The following is a 15,580-nucleotide window of genomic DNA, read 5'->3' as shown; positions in this document are numbered from 1 at the left end:
TCTCAGTTTGATATGGAAAACATACCGAGGACACGGGTAAATCTTCAAAGGGAACAGTGTACTTTATAACTTCATTCACATCACCTTGGCTACGTTGTTTCACTTTCTCAACAATAAAATGTAAACATGATTTAAGGAACTGCCTATTTTCTATTTAATATTAGCAACTTAACAGACAGCAGAAATGTTGAGGCGTCGTGCTGCATTTATGAGCATCATCTTCACTGTGTGGATATTTATAACAAAACGGAGCCTACAACAACTGCCTCCTTTCAATTTCAGTAAAAATACGAAACGCACCCTCTCTTTTGCTGAATATCAGTTTTAATAATCGACAATTATAAAAGTATAACATACAATAAGTTTATACATTGCAGGAAATAAAGGCAAGCGATCGGTCAATGTACCTGGATTAATCATTAACTTAGCTTAACCAAAACATGTTACCCGTGAACAAGTAGGCCTAACTTAATAGATTCCAATGACCAAAGTCAGAGAATTGGCCTATGTCGTTAGATAAAGACAACAACATGAATGAAATATCACGTTTAGCAAATATAGTGAGATTAGATCCAGCGGGAGATGCTTGATGAGCAGTCCGACAAGCAGAGCTCTCATCTGGGTAGAAATGCTGGAGCGCTTGCCCGAGTGTGTGTGTGTGTGTGTGTGCGTGCATGTGCGTGTACGTGTGTGTGTGTGTGTGGACTGTGTGTGTTTATGTGTAAAAAAAACTATTTGGTAGAGTTACATTACAGATGCTATGAGGTGCTTCTGTCCTTGTTATCTTATTTATATTATCTTTATGGAATTGTTATTAATAATTATTATTAACCACTATTATGAAAAAGGACTTATAATTTCATACAAGCTCAGAAAAACATGATTGTATCTTTTACAATTTAAAAAAACGGCATAAATTGATTGGGTTCCTTATATGAGATTATATGCACACAAATGTACAATGAGAAGGTTATATATCAGCGTTGAATAATCAAACAAGATAGGAAAACAACAGAGATTTAAGCAGGTTACTTGTGGATGAAAAATAATAAATGAAGATTCCTTAAACCTGCAATTTCTTTAAAGTTGTTGCCCTTGTAACGTCAGTCAAATGATAACGTAAACATGGCGGATGGCGTACAATCCCAATAATACTTATCGAAATTTGGTCCTCGCTAAGTACTTATTGAAATTGAGTACCTACTCTTTGAGTATGCAGTTTCGAACACAACCTAAAGCTGCGGTCACAGAGTTTGATAATGCGAAGTTCTGCAGTGCGGTGGTGCGAAAAGGGGCGGGAATAAACAAGATTATTAGGCTTTAAAAAAGCAAGCGATTGCTCCATGTTTTAAATTTCTGTCCAGAGAGGTCATGTTTTGATCCTTGGTTGGTCTCATGCAGTCAAGTGATGCAATTTCGCAGGTCAGAGTTCACCACATTTGAACTTTGCACCGCAGCGCATGACCCTGAGTTTCCGGACTGACGCATTCGCGTGCGTATAAATGGAAGTCTATGGAAGGAAAAGCCCAGTGTAGAAATTTGCGTTAACAAGCAGTTGGACAGGTGTACCTAATAAAGTTTGTATATATAAACCACCAGTGGCACAATTAAGGTACTATGTTACTTTTCTGTTATTTTTGACAGCAGTGATGTGTTTTCTTAATAATTTCTTAATAATATAATTATTTCTTAAGAGGGTTAATGATATTGTTAGTACATTACATAAAGTATTACATTACATAACATATTATTATTATTATTATTATTGAAATTTTCTATTAAAAACTACTTTTATTGCATCTAAATGAAAAGAAATAAGTCTTTCTCCAGAAGAAAATATTAGAGATATACTGTTAAAAAAATGTCCTTGCTCTTAATCATTAATTGTAGAACATATTTTACACTATATATATAATATACAAATTTCACAAAGGGATAATAATTTTCTCCATATATGAGTGTGTGTTTGATGTTGTAAATGATGCTGTGTTTGTAGTTGGATCTGTTTGTGTATAATATTGACTGTGGACACACAGAAATGGAAAATTCACCCTTGATTTGGCCTATAAAGATTGTGTGCTCTAAAATCACACCAATATGCAGTATATGTATACAATCTACATAAACATATCATCACTATGCTTGAACATCAGGCAAAGATATTAGTTTGCCTAGGCTGGACATTTTGAGAGTGTATATTTTAATCTGCTTTGAGTCGTAGCCATATCACCACCTCAAGTGTGCATTATTTTATAGTAGTTATTATCCCTATTGTGAGTTATTTCACTGCTCACATGCACACCGCTATGCTGATATCAATTAATAATCTGCTTTATTAAAACAACCTGATTTAAAGGTTTAAACAAAAATCAATAACCTGATAATTTAAGACTTCATAAGGTGTAGTGACATCAAAAATGTTTTCTACTCTGATTATTGTAACAAGATCAGTCACAAAACTCTTGTTATATTTGATTGTTCTCTAGGTAATATGTTTACTTACTTTTAAAAATCTACTTAATACATTTGATTTTGTATATGAAGACAATATTTACCTGTAGCCTGTAGGTTTGGTGTTGTGAATACAGTTAGACCTGTTTGTGTACTGCCGACTGCAGAGGTTGGTGGTGCAGTGGATGTGTCTATGAGACATGATGAGAGCATTACAAAAAGCAGTACAGCTTTTAATTATGTGTTTTTATGGAAAACTATTTTTTCTTCAACAATCTACATCTATTTACCACCAGTATGTTTGAATATCAGGCAAAGATATCAGTTTTCCTACACTGGATTCTATTATTCCCAACGTATAATACAATAACATAATACAATGGGAATTGTGGCCATATCACTACATCGAGTAGTACTACATTGGGTGAACTGTCTATTTAATATATTTATTTGGTCACTGTTTGAGAGTTTTAATTCTTTTGCTGTATATGGATGTTTTTTATTACCTATTGTTGTACGACTAGTTGTTACAGTAGCGGTGGTGTCTGTCGATGTTGTTGTCTGTGTCATTGTCTGCGTCGTTGTTGTCTGTGTGATTGTCTTTGTCACTGTCGACGAAAAAGCATAGTCGGTTTTCATCATTGTCTGCGTCATTGTTGGTGTTGTTGCAGGCGGTGACGTTGCCATTGTCATTCCCACTAGCGGCAATGTTGTTGTTGTCGGGAGTATGATTGCTTTTTTTGGCGAACCGAAATTGTAAGATTGGACGAATGCAGCTCTAAAAAGATATTTAGATATCAGATTTACAAACGAGCAATACAATACAATAATAATACAAAAATAATAATTTTATTTACAATAAAACCATAAATATTTTTGTAAATATAAATCTTTAATTTTGTCTTAAGGCTGATTTTTAGTTCTGGGTCTAGTGATCGCTATGACCCACAGTGCTAATCTCCACATAATGCAAAACATTTTATAAAATACAATAACAATTTCATTTGCTTAATTTATTTAAAAAGCTTTATACAACCATTGCACAATGTATTGCTTTTACTGCATTACAAAAATGTACCTGAAGTAAAACTGTCCAGTGGCTTGAGGAGTCCACGTCACTAGGACTGAAGTTTTATCGTCGTTATTAGGTTGAGCCACAGCCTGGTCCTAATAAATACATAAGATAAACACCTGATATTAGTTTATAGAATTTATAGCTGCTAACATTTAAAAATTGCTCTAAGAAGCCAGTAAGAAAGAGTGTAAAAGTGTGTGTGTGTGTGTGTGTGTGTGTGTGTGTGTGTGTGTGTGTGTGTGTGTGTGTGCGTGTGTGCGTGTGTGCGTGTGTGCATGTGTGTGTGTGTGTGCGCGTGTGTGTCATACCTGTCAACATTGGGATGTGTAAATAAGGGACCCTCCCAATTTAGATTATTTTTTATTACATTAAATAACAGAGGTGTCACTTAAAAATGCACAAATCGTAAATGAAAGCATTCAATGGCTTTCCTAACTTTTTATGCTCATTTAAGACAAAATTAGTTTCATTTAAAAAAATGCGCCAAGATCGATATGTTGAGATGTTATCATTAATTATGTGTATATGTCTGTTTAAACACGCACCCAAAACCCAGACTTTTGCTCCACTTCAAGTCGTGTGTACAGAACCCATTTGAACCTATAAAACAGCATCTATTTATCACTATAGAGTGCGTCTGAGAGTCACGCAATTGGTCATGCACTGCAACATGAACTGACTGTTTTGAGGATTGTATCCATTTGTTAAGTCATGACGTATAGGTGATGTATGGAATATTGTTTCCAGGTCCAAGCTGCTACTCATATGAATTGAGAAAACATTCGTTTATGAGCACTTTTTAGTCCTATCACTGAAATAGTTAAGGTGTATTATGAAGACATGTAGCCCTGTGTCCTCAAAATATAAAACTGTTTAAAATCATACCTAACAGGGTTTTTTCACATTCGTTTTTTTTTCCGCAGGTCTCCTGTGGGGGTTGGATTTATGGGTAGGTGTGGGGTAATGACATATAATAAATGTTCTTTACAGTAGGCTACAAAAATAGATTTTGCCTATAAAGGGTCCTCATAAATCACAAAAAACAACCACTACTTGTGTGTGTGTATGTGTGTGGCAGGACTTACGCCACATAGGAGCAGACTGTTGACCGGGTCAAGCAAACTGAACGTACCAGCAGGTGGACAATCATCACACTCACGAGCCTCCAACATAAAGCCCATAAATGAACCAGAAGAAGAGAGCGTCACTGTGGAAAAAGTTGAACATTTTGCTGACAAGTTTGAAAAGACAACTTGTTTACACCACTAAAGCATTAAACAACAACTTTCCTGTAACGTAGACTATAGTAGATGATCACATTAGCAGAGTTAAGGATAGCAAGTACCAGGTAGCCTATGTGCAGAGGGGCTCAAGAGCTTTGGGAATGTGAGCTTTTTGGTGGGCTTGAGACAGAATATTGCATGCTCGGGATTTAGCTTGACAAGCAAATGATTCGGTGCTCAGTGTGAACTGAGCTAAATAATGCCAATTTGACTTCCTCCATGACTCATGAGCAAACCATTTACCTAAGTAGCTAAAGTTTAGCCAAGGCAATATACAGTATCATCAAGGACATAAAGGACATAAAGAAACGACAGCTGAATAGTGGAAATATGTCCCTCTCTTTTGTGCTGTAATTCATTCATTCATTCATTTTCTTTTCGGCTTAGTCCCTTTATTCATCAGGGGTCGCCACAGTGGAATGAACCACCAATTTATCCAGCATATGTTTTTACACAACGGATGTCCTTCCAGCTGCAACCCACTGGGAAACATCCATACACACTAATTTACTGTACACACATACATTACGGACAATTTAGGTCATCCAACTCACCTACACCACATGTCTTTATACTGTGGAGGACACTCGAGCACCCAGAGGAAACCCACTTAAACATAGGGAGAACATGCAAACTCCACATAGAAATGCCCACTGACCCAGCCAGGACTTGAACCAGCGACCGTCTTGCTGTTATGTGACAGTGCTAACCACTGAGCCACTGTGTCACCAGTGCTGTAATTTATTTTGAAATATTTATTTATTTATTCTTTTCTAGAATTGGGAAAGTTAAATTGTCCGTAGTGCATGTGTGTGAATGAGAGTGTTTGGGTGTTTCCCGGTGATGGGTTGTAGCTGTGGCATCTGCTGTGTAAAACGTGCAGGATAAGTTGGTGGTTCATTCCGCTTTGGTGACCTCTGATAAGTAAAAGGAAGCTAAAAAAAAAAAAAAAAAAATGAATGAATGATTTACTCACTGTCTACCTGTTCCAAACCTGTTTTAGTTTAATTATTTTGTTTAACAAAGTTTAATAAATAAAAATGATATTTTGAAGAATGTTGGCTAAGGGTTAATATGCTGAGTTTTGGGGTCAACTATCCTTTAATATATTTTACTCAAATAGAAGAACTGATACAATTTTAGTGCAATTTTGGATGAAATGTAGTGGAGAGTGGGGCACAAAGTAACGTGGGTAAAAGTAACACTAAGTTATAAGATTAAGTTTTAAGTTGCTCAGGGGTAACCACGACAACTTCCAAGCATTTCACCATCCTGCCATTTATTGAAAAATAATTTAATGGGAACCACAGGAGAAAATTTTGCCAACATAAAAGTATTTCTTTTATTATCAATATTGTTTTTACATTTTGAAAGATGTGAAAAACATAGAGACTAGGGCTGTACAATTTATTGTTTCAGCATTGATATTGCAATGTGTTCACTGTTCATTCACAATAGTCACATCAATGTTGAGTCTGGATTATAATTTATCATTTCGCAATATTCAGTATCATTTTCGCAGTAGACTATAGACTATGTTATTTTTTTTACATTTGATTATTAAATTGATCTATACCTGAATACAGTTCCACTCCTCAGAAAACAATAAATTGCTGCTTATTTAATTTGTATATTTTATTGAATTTATCTATGCTTGTAGATAATTATATTTTATGCACTCCTATACAAAATCATCCCAATCAAATTCAAAATGATAAATTCTTTATGCAACTCATTTAGTGAAGTTGTTTTCATATTGCAATGCAATATATATGACAAAATAAAAAAAAAACACAATCTTGGATTTTTTCAATATCTGGCAGCTTTAATAGAGACTGCTAGCCTGTCCTGAGGAATTACGACAGTGTCGTTACTTGTAACAGGGTGTTACAACATTGTGTACATTAATAAACCTAACTAAAAACAAAACATTTTTAATGATGAGTGTAATTTAAATAACTTTTAGTATAAAAATAATAATCAAAAATATTATTTATATAATTTATTTTAATGAACCAGTTTGCTAATATTGCAAATAAATCCTTTCTAGAGTCTTAAATAGACAAACATATTGTGCTATATATGATATATATGTAGAGTTAAGTACTGAGAAAATATACTGTATAAACTAAACTAATTTAAATAGATTGTGTAAAATCTGACTTTCCAGCAAGTGTTATAACTAACTCTTTATTTTACACTATGGGGTAAATAGTAACATTTTTACTCTTTGTTCATTTGGCGCTACTACATTAAAGGTCCCAGTGTTGACTCCATGGACAAATCTGACTGACTCCCCTCCCATGAAAAACCTGTCCTGATGAAGCTACAATCAAATCATTTGACAAAATTACTCTATATTGCAAGATACGACATCAGCATAAATGTGGTCTATGTGTGACCTTTTAAACTCTATTTGCATTATTTAAAATCAATTTGCAACATTTGTGAAAAGAATTGTGTACTTTAATGTTTTTGTATAAGAAATGGGAAAGAAATTATTTTTCTGTGAATGTTTTTATTTTAACTCCATTAACTCCATTACTTTGCTCATTATTTGCCCAAAACCAAAAAGTGTTACTTTAAATTATTATACCCTGCTCCTGCTCTCCTCTAAGTCGATTTGGATAAAAGCATCTTTAAGATGCATAAAATGACAATTTAAACACATAAGACTCTACCTGTAATGCCAGTTCCCACTTGCGAACTGTCCACAATCACGTTATCTGGATCGACACTAAAAATGATTGAATCCTGTCCTGGTGGTTGAACTCCATGATCTATAGCCATACTTTGACACTGGTCGGTCAATAAACTCCCATCACTGTAACAGCCGATAAACCTCAACATGGTAAATCCAAATATCAGCAAATGGAGAGCGCGCGCAGCAGACATCTGAAACAGACCAAAATCACAAGAACAAGCACAGTGATCAAATCCAGATGAAAATAAAAACAATTTAAGTTAACAAAGTATCTTAAGACATATGGATGTCAGTGGTAAAGGTATATGAAAGTACCTTGCTTTACCGCGTTGCTGATAAAAGATAGGAGAAGAAAGGTGAAAAAAACTTTTTCATTGTCAGTCATCAGTGTTGTATAATTTACTGTCCTGCTCAACCAGCAGCCAGACTATTGAGCCTTTATGTCATACTGTCACATTACCAGCGATCTGTTCCTGGAAGATCGCTGGCATAAAGCACTCACGTCATTCACGAACTACAAATCCCAGCATGCTTTTGCACAAACCGGTCACCATTAATCACACACAGCTGAATACCGTCATCATGAAATGTTTGGACTATTTATACACCTTGCACAGGCCAGTTAATGCGGAGTTTTTGTTAGTCAGTACCTGTATTGTTTCAGTGTGTGTAATCCTGTTCAGTTTTTCTAGTTATGTTTTGTTGATTGTTTTCTTAATTTTTGTACTTTGATCATAACTTTGTTTTTGCATTTTTCAATGCCCTTCGTGATACCTGAGTTCTTGTTTTTTGACCACTTGTTTTTGTCTCCACAAATTTTTTTTTTATTATATTGCATTTGGGTCCAACCTCTTGTCTTCGCTCCCTTGACACCCGGTGACACCTTTCGATTGTGAAATTACTGATGCCTTTTTTTGGCCAATTCAAGTAGGCCTACTTTCCCTAGGATGTGGGTAACAGTGGGCTAATTAAAGCAGCTCTGTATTGTTTATGCATTAAAACTTGCTAAATTTCAGAATTTTCAGCCAATATAAGTTTGTGTTAGGTTATATACACTGATCATTTTATTTGTATCAAAATCAGCACAGCAACAGCACTCAAATGTTTTGTTTATTTGTTTACTGTTATTTTCAGTCTTCTATCAAAAAGAATAAGATTGCACTGTGAATACTAACTTTTAATGGTTATTAGTGCTTAAAAACAATATGCTCTAAGATTATTAGGGCTCACTGCGTCAAAAGGGTTCAGTTAGAGACAAGGTATGTCACTGGATAGAATGCAGATTGTTAACCGACATTCAAAGAAAAGCATGACAGATATATTTAAAAAAAATACCTGACTGTCTTTCAATAAGGAAATAGATGTCAAAACAAGTGATGACAGATCATGTGAACTAAAGAAAACAAGTCAGATGTACAAATTACCTTGGGGTTTTTCAAACCACTGACTGTTCGATATGTCAAAGGAAATGCAGCAGTTAAAAATAAACAAAGCCAGTGTAGGGGGTAATGCTACAAGTAGTGCCAGTTATAGTATTTTTCTAAGTAACAAGTAATGTACTCAATACTTTTAATTAGTAAGTAATAATATTTGAGTTGTAATGTGAGTTACATTTTAGTGTAAGTATTCACTTTTATGAAAATAAGTTGCTGATTTAAAATGAAAATAGTCACAATAAATTAGTCATTGAGAAAATGTGTTCATTGTTTTGAATGCATGGAAGAAAAGAAAAAGGGTGTTATCTCGATGGACAGTGTTTTTACTTGAGGCAAATAGTACAAAAGTAGCAAACCCCTTGCTTTGAACTTTCAATTATCTGTTTATACTGCGTTTATAGCAATTTTGTGCAGCCCTAGGATGATCTATACATATACGCTCTTTTTCATCTCCTATTACACAATGAATATAATAGTGTCTGTCAGGTTAGTTTGTTTGTTGTGTTCCACACGGGTGACAAGGAAGTTCTCAGATAAGATTATCCTAAAATATTATGTTTTGATGTGTTTTTTAAAAGGTAAAAGTTAGTGTACTGTAGGTTATACAGTCCGTTAAAAATTGCAAAACTCTGGTAAAAAAGGAAAAAAGTTCTGAAAGAGATCAAACCTCAGCCAAATAATTCAAAGTAACGCAAATGTGACTCAAAAGTAATGTAACATTACTTACTATAAAAAACAATTAAGTAACACAACTAGTTCCTTTTTTGGGGGCAAATAGCTTAATATTGCAATGCATTACTTTCTGAAGTAACTTTACTCAACACTTATCACTGCTATAAATTGATTTCAAAATGTTTAAATACATTAGAATTCTCCAATAAGGCATATTATATGATCAGACTTCACTTGATGTCTACTGTTTGTTTGGTTATCTTGCCTCTTTTCTAAAATTATTTCATTCATTTGCTATTTTTATTTGCAGAATCAAAGATTTGGTACACATGAACATGTCACGGGAATAATAAATTATTAGCATAAAAGCCTTTTCATATGTTAGCCAAAATAAAAGTTATGCCAATAAACTATAATTGTATATATTATAAATATATTTTATATTAAAAAACTATGACCCGCACCATAACTCCCCCACCAACCAGCAGCTCTTTATCTCCAGGGACAGTGCTGGCTAACTGCTTGCCTGGAATCTGTATTATGTAATCAAATAACTTTTGAAATTATGAATTAGATCAGTGGTTCTCAAACTGTGGTACGTGTACCACTAGTGGCGTACTTCCTTCTAGTGGTACTCGGAGAAATGAAATATGTCTTGTACATGCTACACACATTTCAAAATTTATCAAAAATATGTATCTAATATGTCATATATGACATATATCCTATATTTCTGAGGTAATCTGCCAAGTTTTTTAACTGTGCAGAGTTGTAGCTGCTTAACTGGGCCAAGTATGCTACTGTATTTCAATGCTGCTCATTTTAATGGTGGTACTAAAAGAAACAATTTTTTTTTTTGAGGTGGTACTTGATGAAAAATGTTTGAGAATTAGATTAATTTACATTTTAAAATTCTCAGATTCAGAAACATACTGAGAACTCTAATTACTTTTTTATTGACTATGTGATTATATATTAGCATGCTTTATTATTATTGTGGAATATATGACGTCATCATGCAGTGGCATTTGTTAAGATTCATGACCATAGATTGTCTTGTTTTTAAAACTTGAGAAAATTAAATACAATATCATAGGGGAGAACTGTTTTTTGAAAAATAATTGTTTGCATTGAACAAAACTGATTAACTCAAGTCACACCAGGATTACACTTGGTCTTATAATCTTTTTCAATGGGTTATTTTCACATTTTATGATGGCATAGCGGGCAAAATAGGACGCAAGCTCATGTCAATGAGGGCTGGGTCTTCAGATTTTATCCCTGTCATTTACATTTTATTTAATGTTTAGAAACCAGTTTTAGTCAACATGTATTAATAACTGTGTTGTCAGTCTATAAGAATAACTTGGGATAAGATAAAATACAAAAATATTGTGTCATGTTTGTATCATGTAGGCCAGGGGTGCCCAACTCTGTCATTGAGGGCCGGTGTCCTGCTTATTTTAGTTCCAACCCCAATTAAACACACCTGAACCAGCTAATCAAACTCTTTCAAATATTAAAACTTCCAGGCAAGTGAGATGAAGGAAGTTAGAGCTAAACTATGCAGGAGCGAGTTTGGACCCCCCAGTGGGCTCAAAAGTATTTTAATGCTGATGTTGAAGTAACTTGTTGTCCAGTAGGGGCAGCATCGGCCCCTGTAATGACAAATCGCAAAGTAAACAGGAGCGAAGAAACGTCTCCCGCGTATTTTGATCTGTCTTTTCCGTATCCGATGCGTACATTGTAATATGATGTGAGTTTGAAAGTTTTAGGTTTGTTTTATTATCAAGTGACTGAAAAAGATGTCGAGTCTCAGTCAGGAACTGAAGCGCTGGGCTGTTGAGGAGCTTGAGCTGCCAGCATCCAGACTCCCGGACGACGGCTATATGAAGACGTCAGTGGGCTGCTAACTCAGGATGAATTATAGTTATGCATCTTTATCAACGTGTTTAAGCTGATCATGTGTTTAAATTTGTCTTTAGATTGTGCGTCGGTCCTGGAGCATCCATTTGGAAGTATATCACACAACATGTTTATAAAGAGAGGTTAGATCTCGTTTGATCTCTAATGCTTGTTTTTGTTTACAATAATGCAACATTCAACATGTAATATATGTTCACAGGAATGTTCGGGTGGTGCGGGGGAATATCCAGTGGTATCCTTTACATTTTCTGACAATGAAACAATGTGACAATGTGTGCTGTTGTTTACAGTGCATTAAGTATTGTTAACAAATTTAGTAAGGATTTTTATTATGTAAAATAAAACAGTTACAGTAGAATTTAGTTAAGCTAACAGTGGAAATGTTATTGTGAAGTGTTTTAAATTGAGGATACTTTAGTTCAATAATTTGTTCAAATTTAAATACAATATACGGCACAATATATATTTAAATACGGCACAATTTATGTTTAAAGCCAAAAATAAATTACTTCCGAAATGCACACTAAAGTTATTTTATGAAAGACAAGGGGGATATAATCTGAGAGAAGAACTGAATCTTAGGAGGTTGAGAAAAAGGTCGACTTTAAACATTTTTGTATGTGTGTGGTGTGAAAATATAAAACAGTCTGGAACAGATTTTTAAACTATGCCAGAATATTAATCAATTTAAAAAGTTGTATAAATATATATTATTTAAGGAATATAATGACTAATAGAGGTGATTGAAAAAGAACAAAATGAGAAAAGTATGATAAAATTTCAATTAATGGCTGTTTGCAAATAGGCATGGACGGGTATAAGATTCTAACGGTATGATAACCTTGGATAAAAATATCATGGTTTTATGATATTGGGATTACTGCTCTAAAATATATATTTTTTAAATGTATTTTGTAAACAACAACTTTTCCACTCTGAAAACAATGGCTGCGTCTGAAATTGCATGCTTTCATACTAAATAGTATACTAAAAACAGTATGCGAGCTGAGTAGCATGTCCAAATTCATAGTATTTGAAAAACAGTATACGAGAAGTACGCAAATGACCTACTACTTCTGGCAAGATTCTAAACTGCACATCTGATAGACGCTACAATATCCCATGATGCACCACGAGAGAATTCATGAATGGTAATAAAGCAGGTGTGTCACGTAATCGTGATAAAATGGCAGATGTAGTACATCCAAGCTTTATTCATACTACTCCCGTTCATACTGTATAGAACATACTTTTCCAGTCGAGTAGTAAATTCAAAGGCAGCACCTACTGAGTTGTAGACGATTTAAACTGCATTAAAACAAACTTAAAACGGAATCTTTTGATATCTTTTTTGCTGGACATACCGTTGTCCTAAAAAACAAAAAATAAATAAATAAATAATCTTACATATCGTGTAGGAACAGTATAACAGAAAATATTGGCTGTTTTAAAACCTTGACTTTTCCAAATCGCAAAATATACCTTGTTTGCAATACTATGTATTTTATTGGGTCTGTGTTATAAAATGTAAATGAACAAATGGACATATAATATGTCAAATATACCAAAAGGATGAAATCTCTCATGTAAAGGTCATATGTCTCATGTAAAAAGAAAACATAATTAAAAGAAAAACAAGTTAAAGTAATGAACAAATGATGTGTGTGGTAGGCGTAGTGCAGTAGGTAGAGCTGGTTTGAGCCTCGGTTGGGTCAGTTGGCATTTCTGTGTGGAGTTTGCATGTTCTCCCCACATTCGTGTGGGTTTCCTTCGAGTGCTCTGGTTTCCCTCACAGTTTAAAGACATGCGGTACAGGTAAATTGGGTAGGCTATCTGTGTAAAACATATGTTGGATGAGTTGGCGGTTCATTCTGCTGTGGCGACCCCAGATTAAAAAAAGGGACTAAGCCGAAAAGAAAATGAATGTGTGTGTTAATGGTGTGGGGAAAATAATAAGCTTGCACTTCATCACGCTCCATTTTGGCCATGTTGAAATGTATTTTGTTTAAAGAATTTTTTAAACAATTAAAATTTTAAAAGTAAATCAAATCAAGTGTTACCACTGAAATAAAGTTAACAATAAAATAAATATTTAAAATTAGCTTTTGGATTCAAGCAAAAATATATAAAAAAGTAAGTTGTACTAAAATTAAATAAAGCTAGAGAAAGATTATAAAATAAAAACCCATAACAGAAATACTTAAAACAAAAGCTAAAATGAGCAAAACATCAACATTAAAGCTGTTAAAATAGAATGTATAAATACTCGAATAGTATTTATATACTTTTATCATGGTTTCAGTTTCACTTTAGTTCCAGTTTGGTTAATAAACCAAAATGTGCCAAAATGTTGTCAATTAATTTGTTATTTTAGGCATGCCATCTTTTGATGATATTGGTCTGTGAAATTATTCCTTGACTATCTGAATCCTAAGGTACAAAGTTTTACAAGATAAAGAGGTAAGTAAATGTAGCACGTTTACAGTTTCCTATTTGATGTGATGCTCCTATAAGTACAGCATATAATGATGATTTTTGTTTTTAGTTAAAACAGTTGAAGAATCAAAATAATGATGCACGAAAGCTTGAGCTCCAGAGAGAAATTGATGCGCTTCAGACTGAACTCAGTCAACTGGACACAAAGATCACTAGAGTGGAGGATCAACTTGCTGCTGAAGGTGAATCTTTTCTTTCTGTTCAGCTAAAGTGGTTTTGTTTGCTTCTAACACACATATTTGAACATATCATGAGATCAAAACTGTCTGTAGTTTCTTTATTCTATTCAATTAAAGGGATCATTCAACCAAAACTGAAGGTTCTGTCATCATTTACTCACACTTTACTTTCACAAACCTGAAGGTCTTTCTTTTTTCTGTTGAACACAAAAGAAGAGATTTTAAAGAAAGCTGGAAACTGGTTACCATTGTACTCCATAGCATGTTTTTACTATGGATGTCAATGGTTACAGGTTTTATAGAATAAACAAATTCAAAGTTTTGTAACCACTTGAGGATGAGGAAATTTTCATTTTAGGGTAAACTATCTTTTTAACATTCTGAAAGTGCATCGTATTTATGGAATGATGTTTCTAATTTCTTTCCTTTTGGCTACTGAACAGAGCAAAGCTTGAACAGGAACTGGGACGGCTTTACAGAGAGCAGATGCAGACAGATCCTGTTGGATTGTTTCAGGCAGCGATGCTCTGAGGACAGAAATGCTTTGCTAGAGGATACACGCGTGATTGGTGACCAAAGACAGTCCCTGGACGAACTGGCCAAGTAAGCAAATACCACATCCATACTGTACTTTCATATCTTTGGCAGATTTATCAATGCCTCATAAAAAAATGTGTTAAAGCCTCTCCTTTTACCTTGAAATAGTGATACTTTCTCTAGTCTAAGGTTACACTGCAGGAAGGTCATTTATTGGTGGATTTCCCTGTTTTGGGGCAGTACTGTAGATGTGCAGCAAACAAGTGATATTATTGCAAATCTGTAACAGCAGTGGCAGAGGAACTCTGAGACATCTCTTGCTCATTTGGGCGTATAAAACACTAACTGGTTTTACGCTGTCAAGCTGATGCAGAATTTTAAAAGGTTCCAGCTTTTATGCTCACCAAAGTTACATTTATTTGATCAAAATACAGTAAAAAACAGTAGTTCTGTAAAATATTATCTTTTAAAATTAAAATTAATTTAAAATTAATAAATTTTTTTCATAAATATAAAGTAAAAAAAGAACCAAACTTAGAATAGAAAGCTTTTGTTCAGCATCAGCATAGTGGTAGTGTAAAAGTCTTTACTATGACTTTTCATTTAATTAATCACCCTAAACTTTTAAACTATAGTGTTTAATGCAACATCTGGCCATATCTCTTCTTTTCCACTTGTCCAGGAAAGCTGAAGTGAAGCTGGTGTTTGGACCATCTGACCAATCAGACAATGAAGCTGGAGCAGACCCCTTAGTTTTAGTAAGTGTTTTTACAGGGGCAGAACAATCAGCCTTGTGATTATGTTTGTCATTCACAACAGAA

The 15,580-nt window shown here is 34.2% G+C and overlaps 2 protein-coding genes across 40 annotated transcripts in view; one reads left to right on the top strand and one right to left on the bottom strand.

Moving 5' to 3' along the window:
- LOC137487313 (uncharacterized) overlaps positions 1 to 8,086 on the bottom strand; it is a 108,770-nt gene extending 100,684 nt beyond the window's left edge. For 12 of the 37 annotated variants that reach the window (XR_012384258.1, XM_073910248.1, XM_073910249.1 and 9 more), the window contains exons 1-6: positions 7,829 to 8,086; positions 7,491 to 7,704; positions 4,612 to 4,733; positions 3,530 to 3,618; positions 2,958 to 3,229; positions 2,556 to 2,642 (exon numbers count right to left, since the gene is read on the bottom strand). Coding sequence is in view for 11 of the 37 variants with exons in the window: in XM_073910248.1 (XP_073766349.1) it covers positions 2,556 to 2,642; positions 2,958 to 3,229; positions 3,530 to 3,618; positions 4,612 to 4,733; positions 7,491 to 7,704 (784 nt within the window). In the remaining 26 variants the exon portion in view is untranslated. The remainder of the gene's footprint in view (positions 1 to 2,555; positions 2,643 to 2,957; positions 3,230 to 3,529; positions 3,619 to 4,611; positions 4,734 to 7,490; positions 7,705 to 7,828) is intronic. The other 25 variants (XR_012384282.1, XR_012384262.1, XR_012384263.1 and 22 more) reach the window with 4 other exon arrangements.
- Positions 1 to 15,580, top strand: part of haus5 (HAUS augmin-like complex, subunit 5) — a 52,576-nt gene that overhangs the window by 24,284 nt on the left and 12,712 nt on the right. The window contains exons 1-8 of one of the 3 annotated variants that reach the window (XM_073909363.1): positions 8,141 to 8,176; positions 11,415 to 11,518; positions 11,607 to 11,669; positions 11,747 to 11,779; positions 13,983 to 14,007; positions 14,093 to 14,225; positions 14,666 to 14,825; positions 15,442 to 15,517. In XM_073909363.1, the coding sequence (XP_073765464.1) occupies positions 11,427 to 11,518; positions 11,607 to 11,669; positions 11,747 to 11,779; positions 13,983 to 14,007; positions 14,093 to 14,225; positions 14,666 to 14,825; positions 15,442 to 15,517 (582 nt within the window). In that variant the 5' untranslated portion in view covers positions 8,141 to 8,176; positions 11,415 to 11,426. 3 annotated transcript variants of the gene reach the window in all.

The sequence above is a fragment of the Danio rerio genome, chromosome 8 (assembly GCF_049306965.1).
Source record: "Danio rerio strain Tuebingen ecotype United States chromosome 8, GRCz12tu, whole genome shotgun sequence".
NCBI classification, from domain to species: domain Eukaryota; kingdom Metazoa; phylum Chordata; class Actinopteri; order Cypriniformes; family Danionidae; genus Danio; species Danio rerio.
This window is presented reverse-complemented; position numbering and strand designations above follow the sequence as displayed.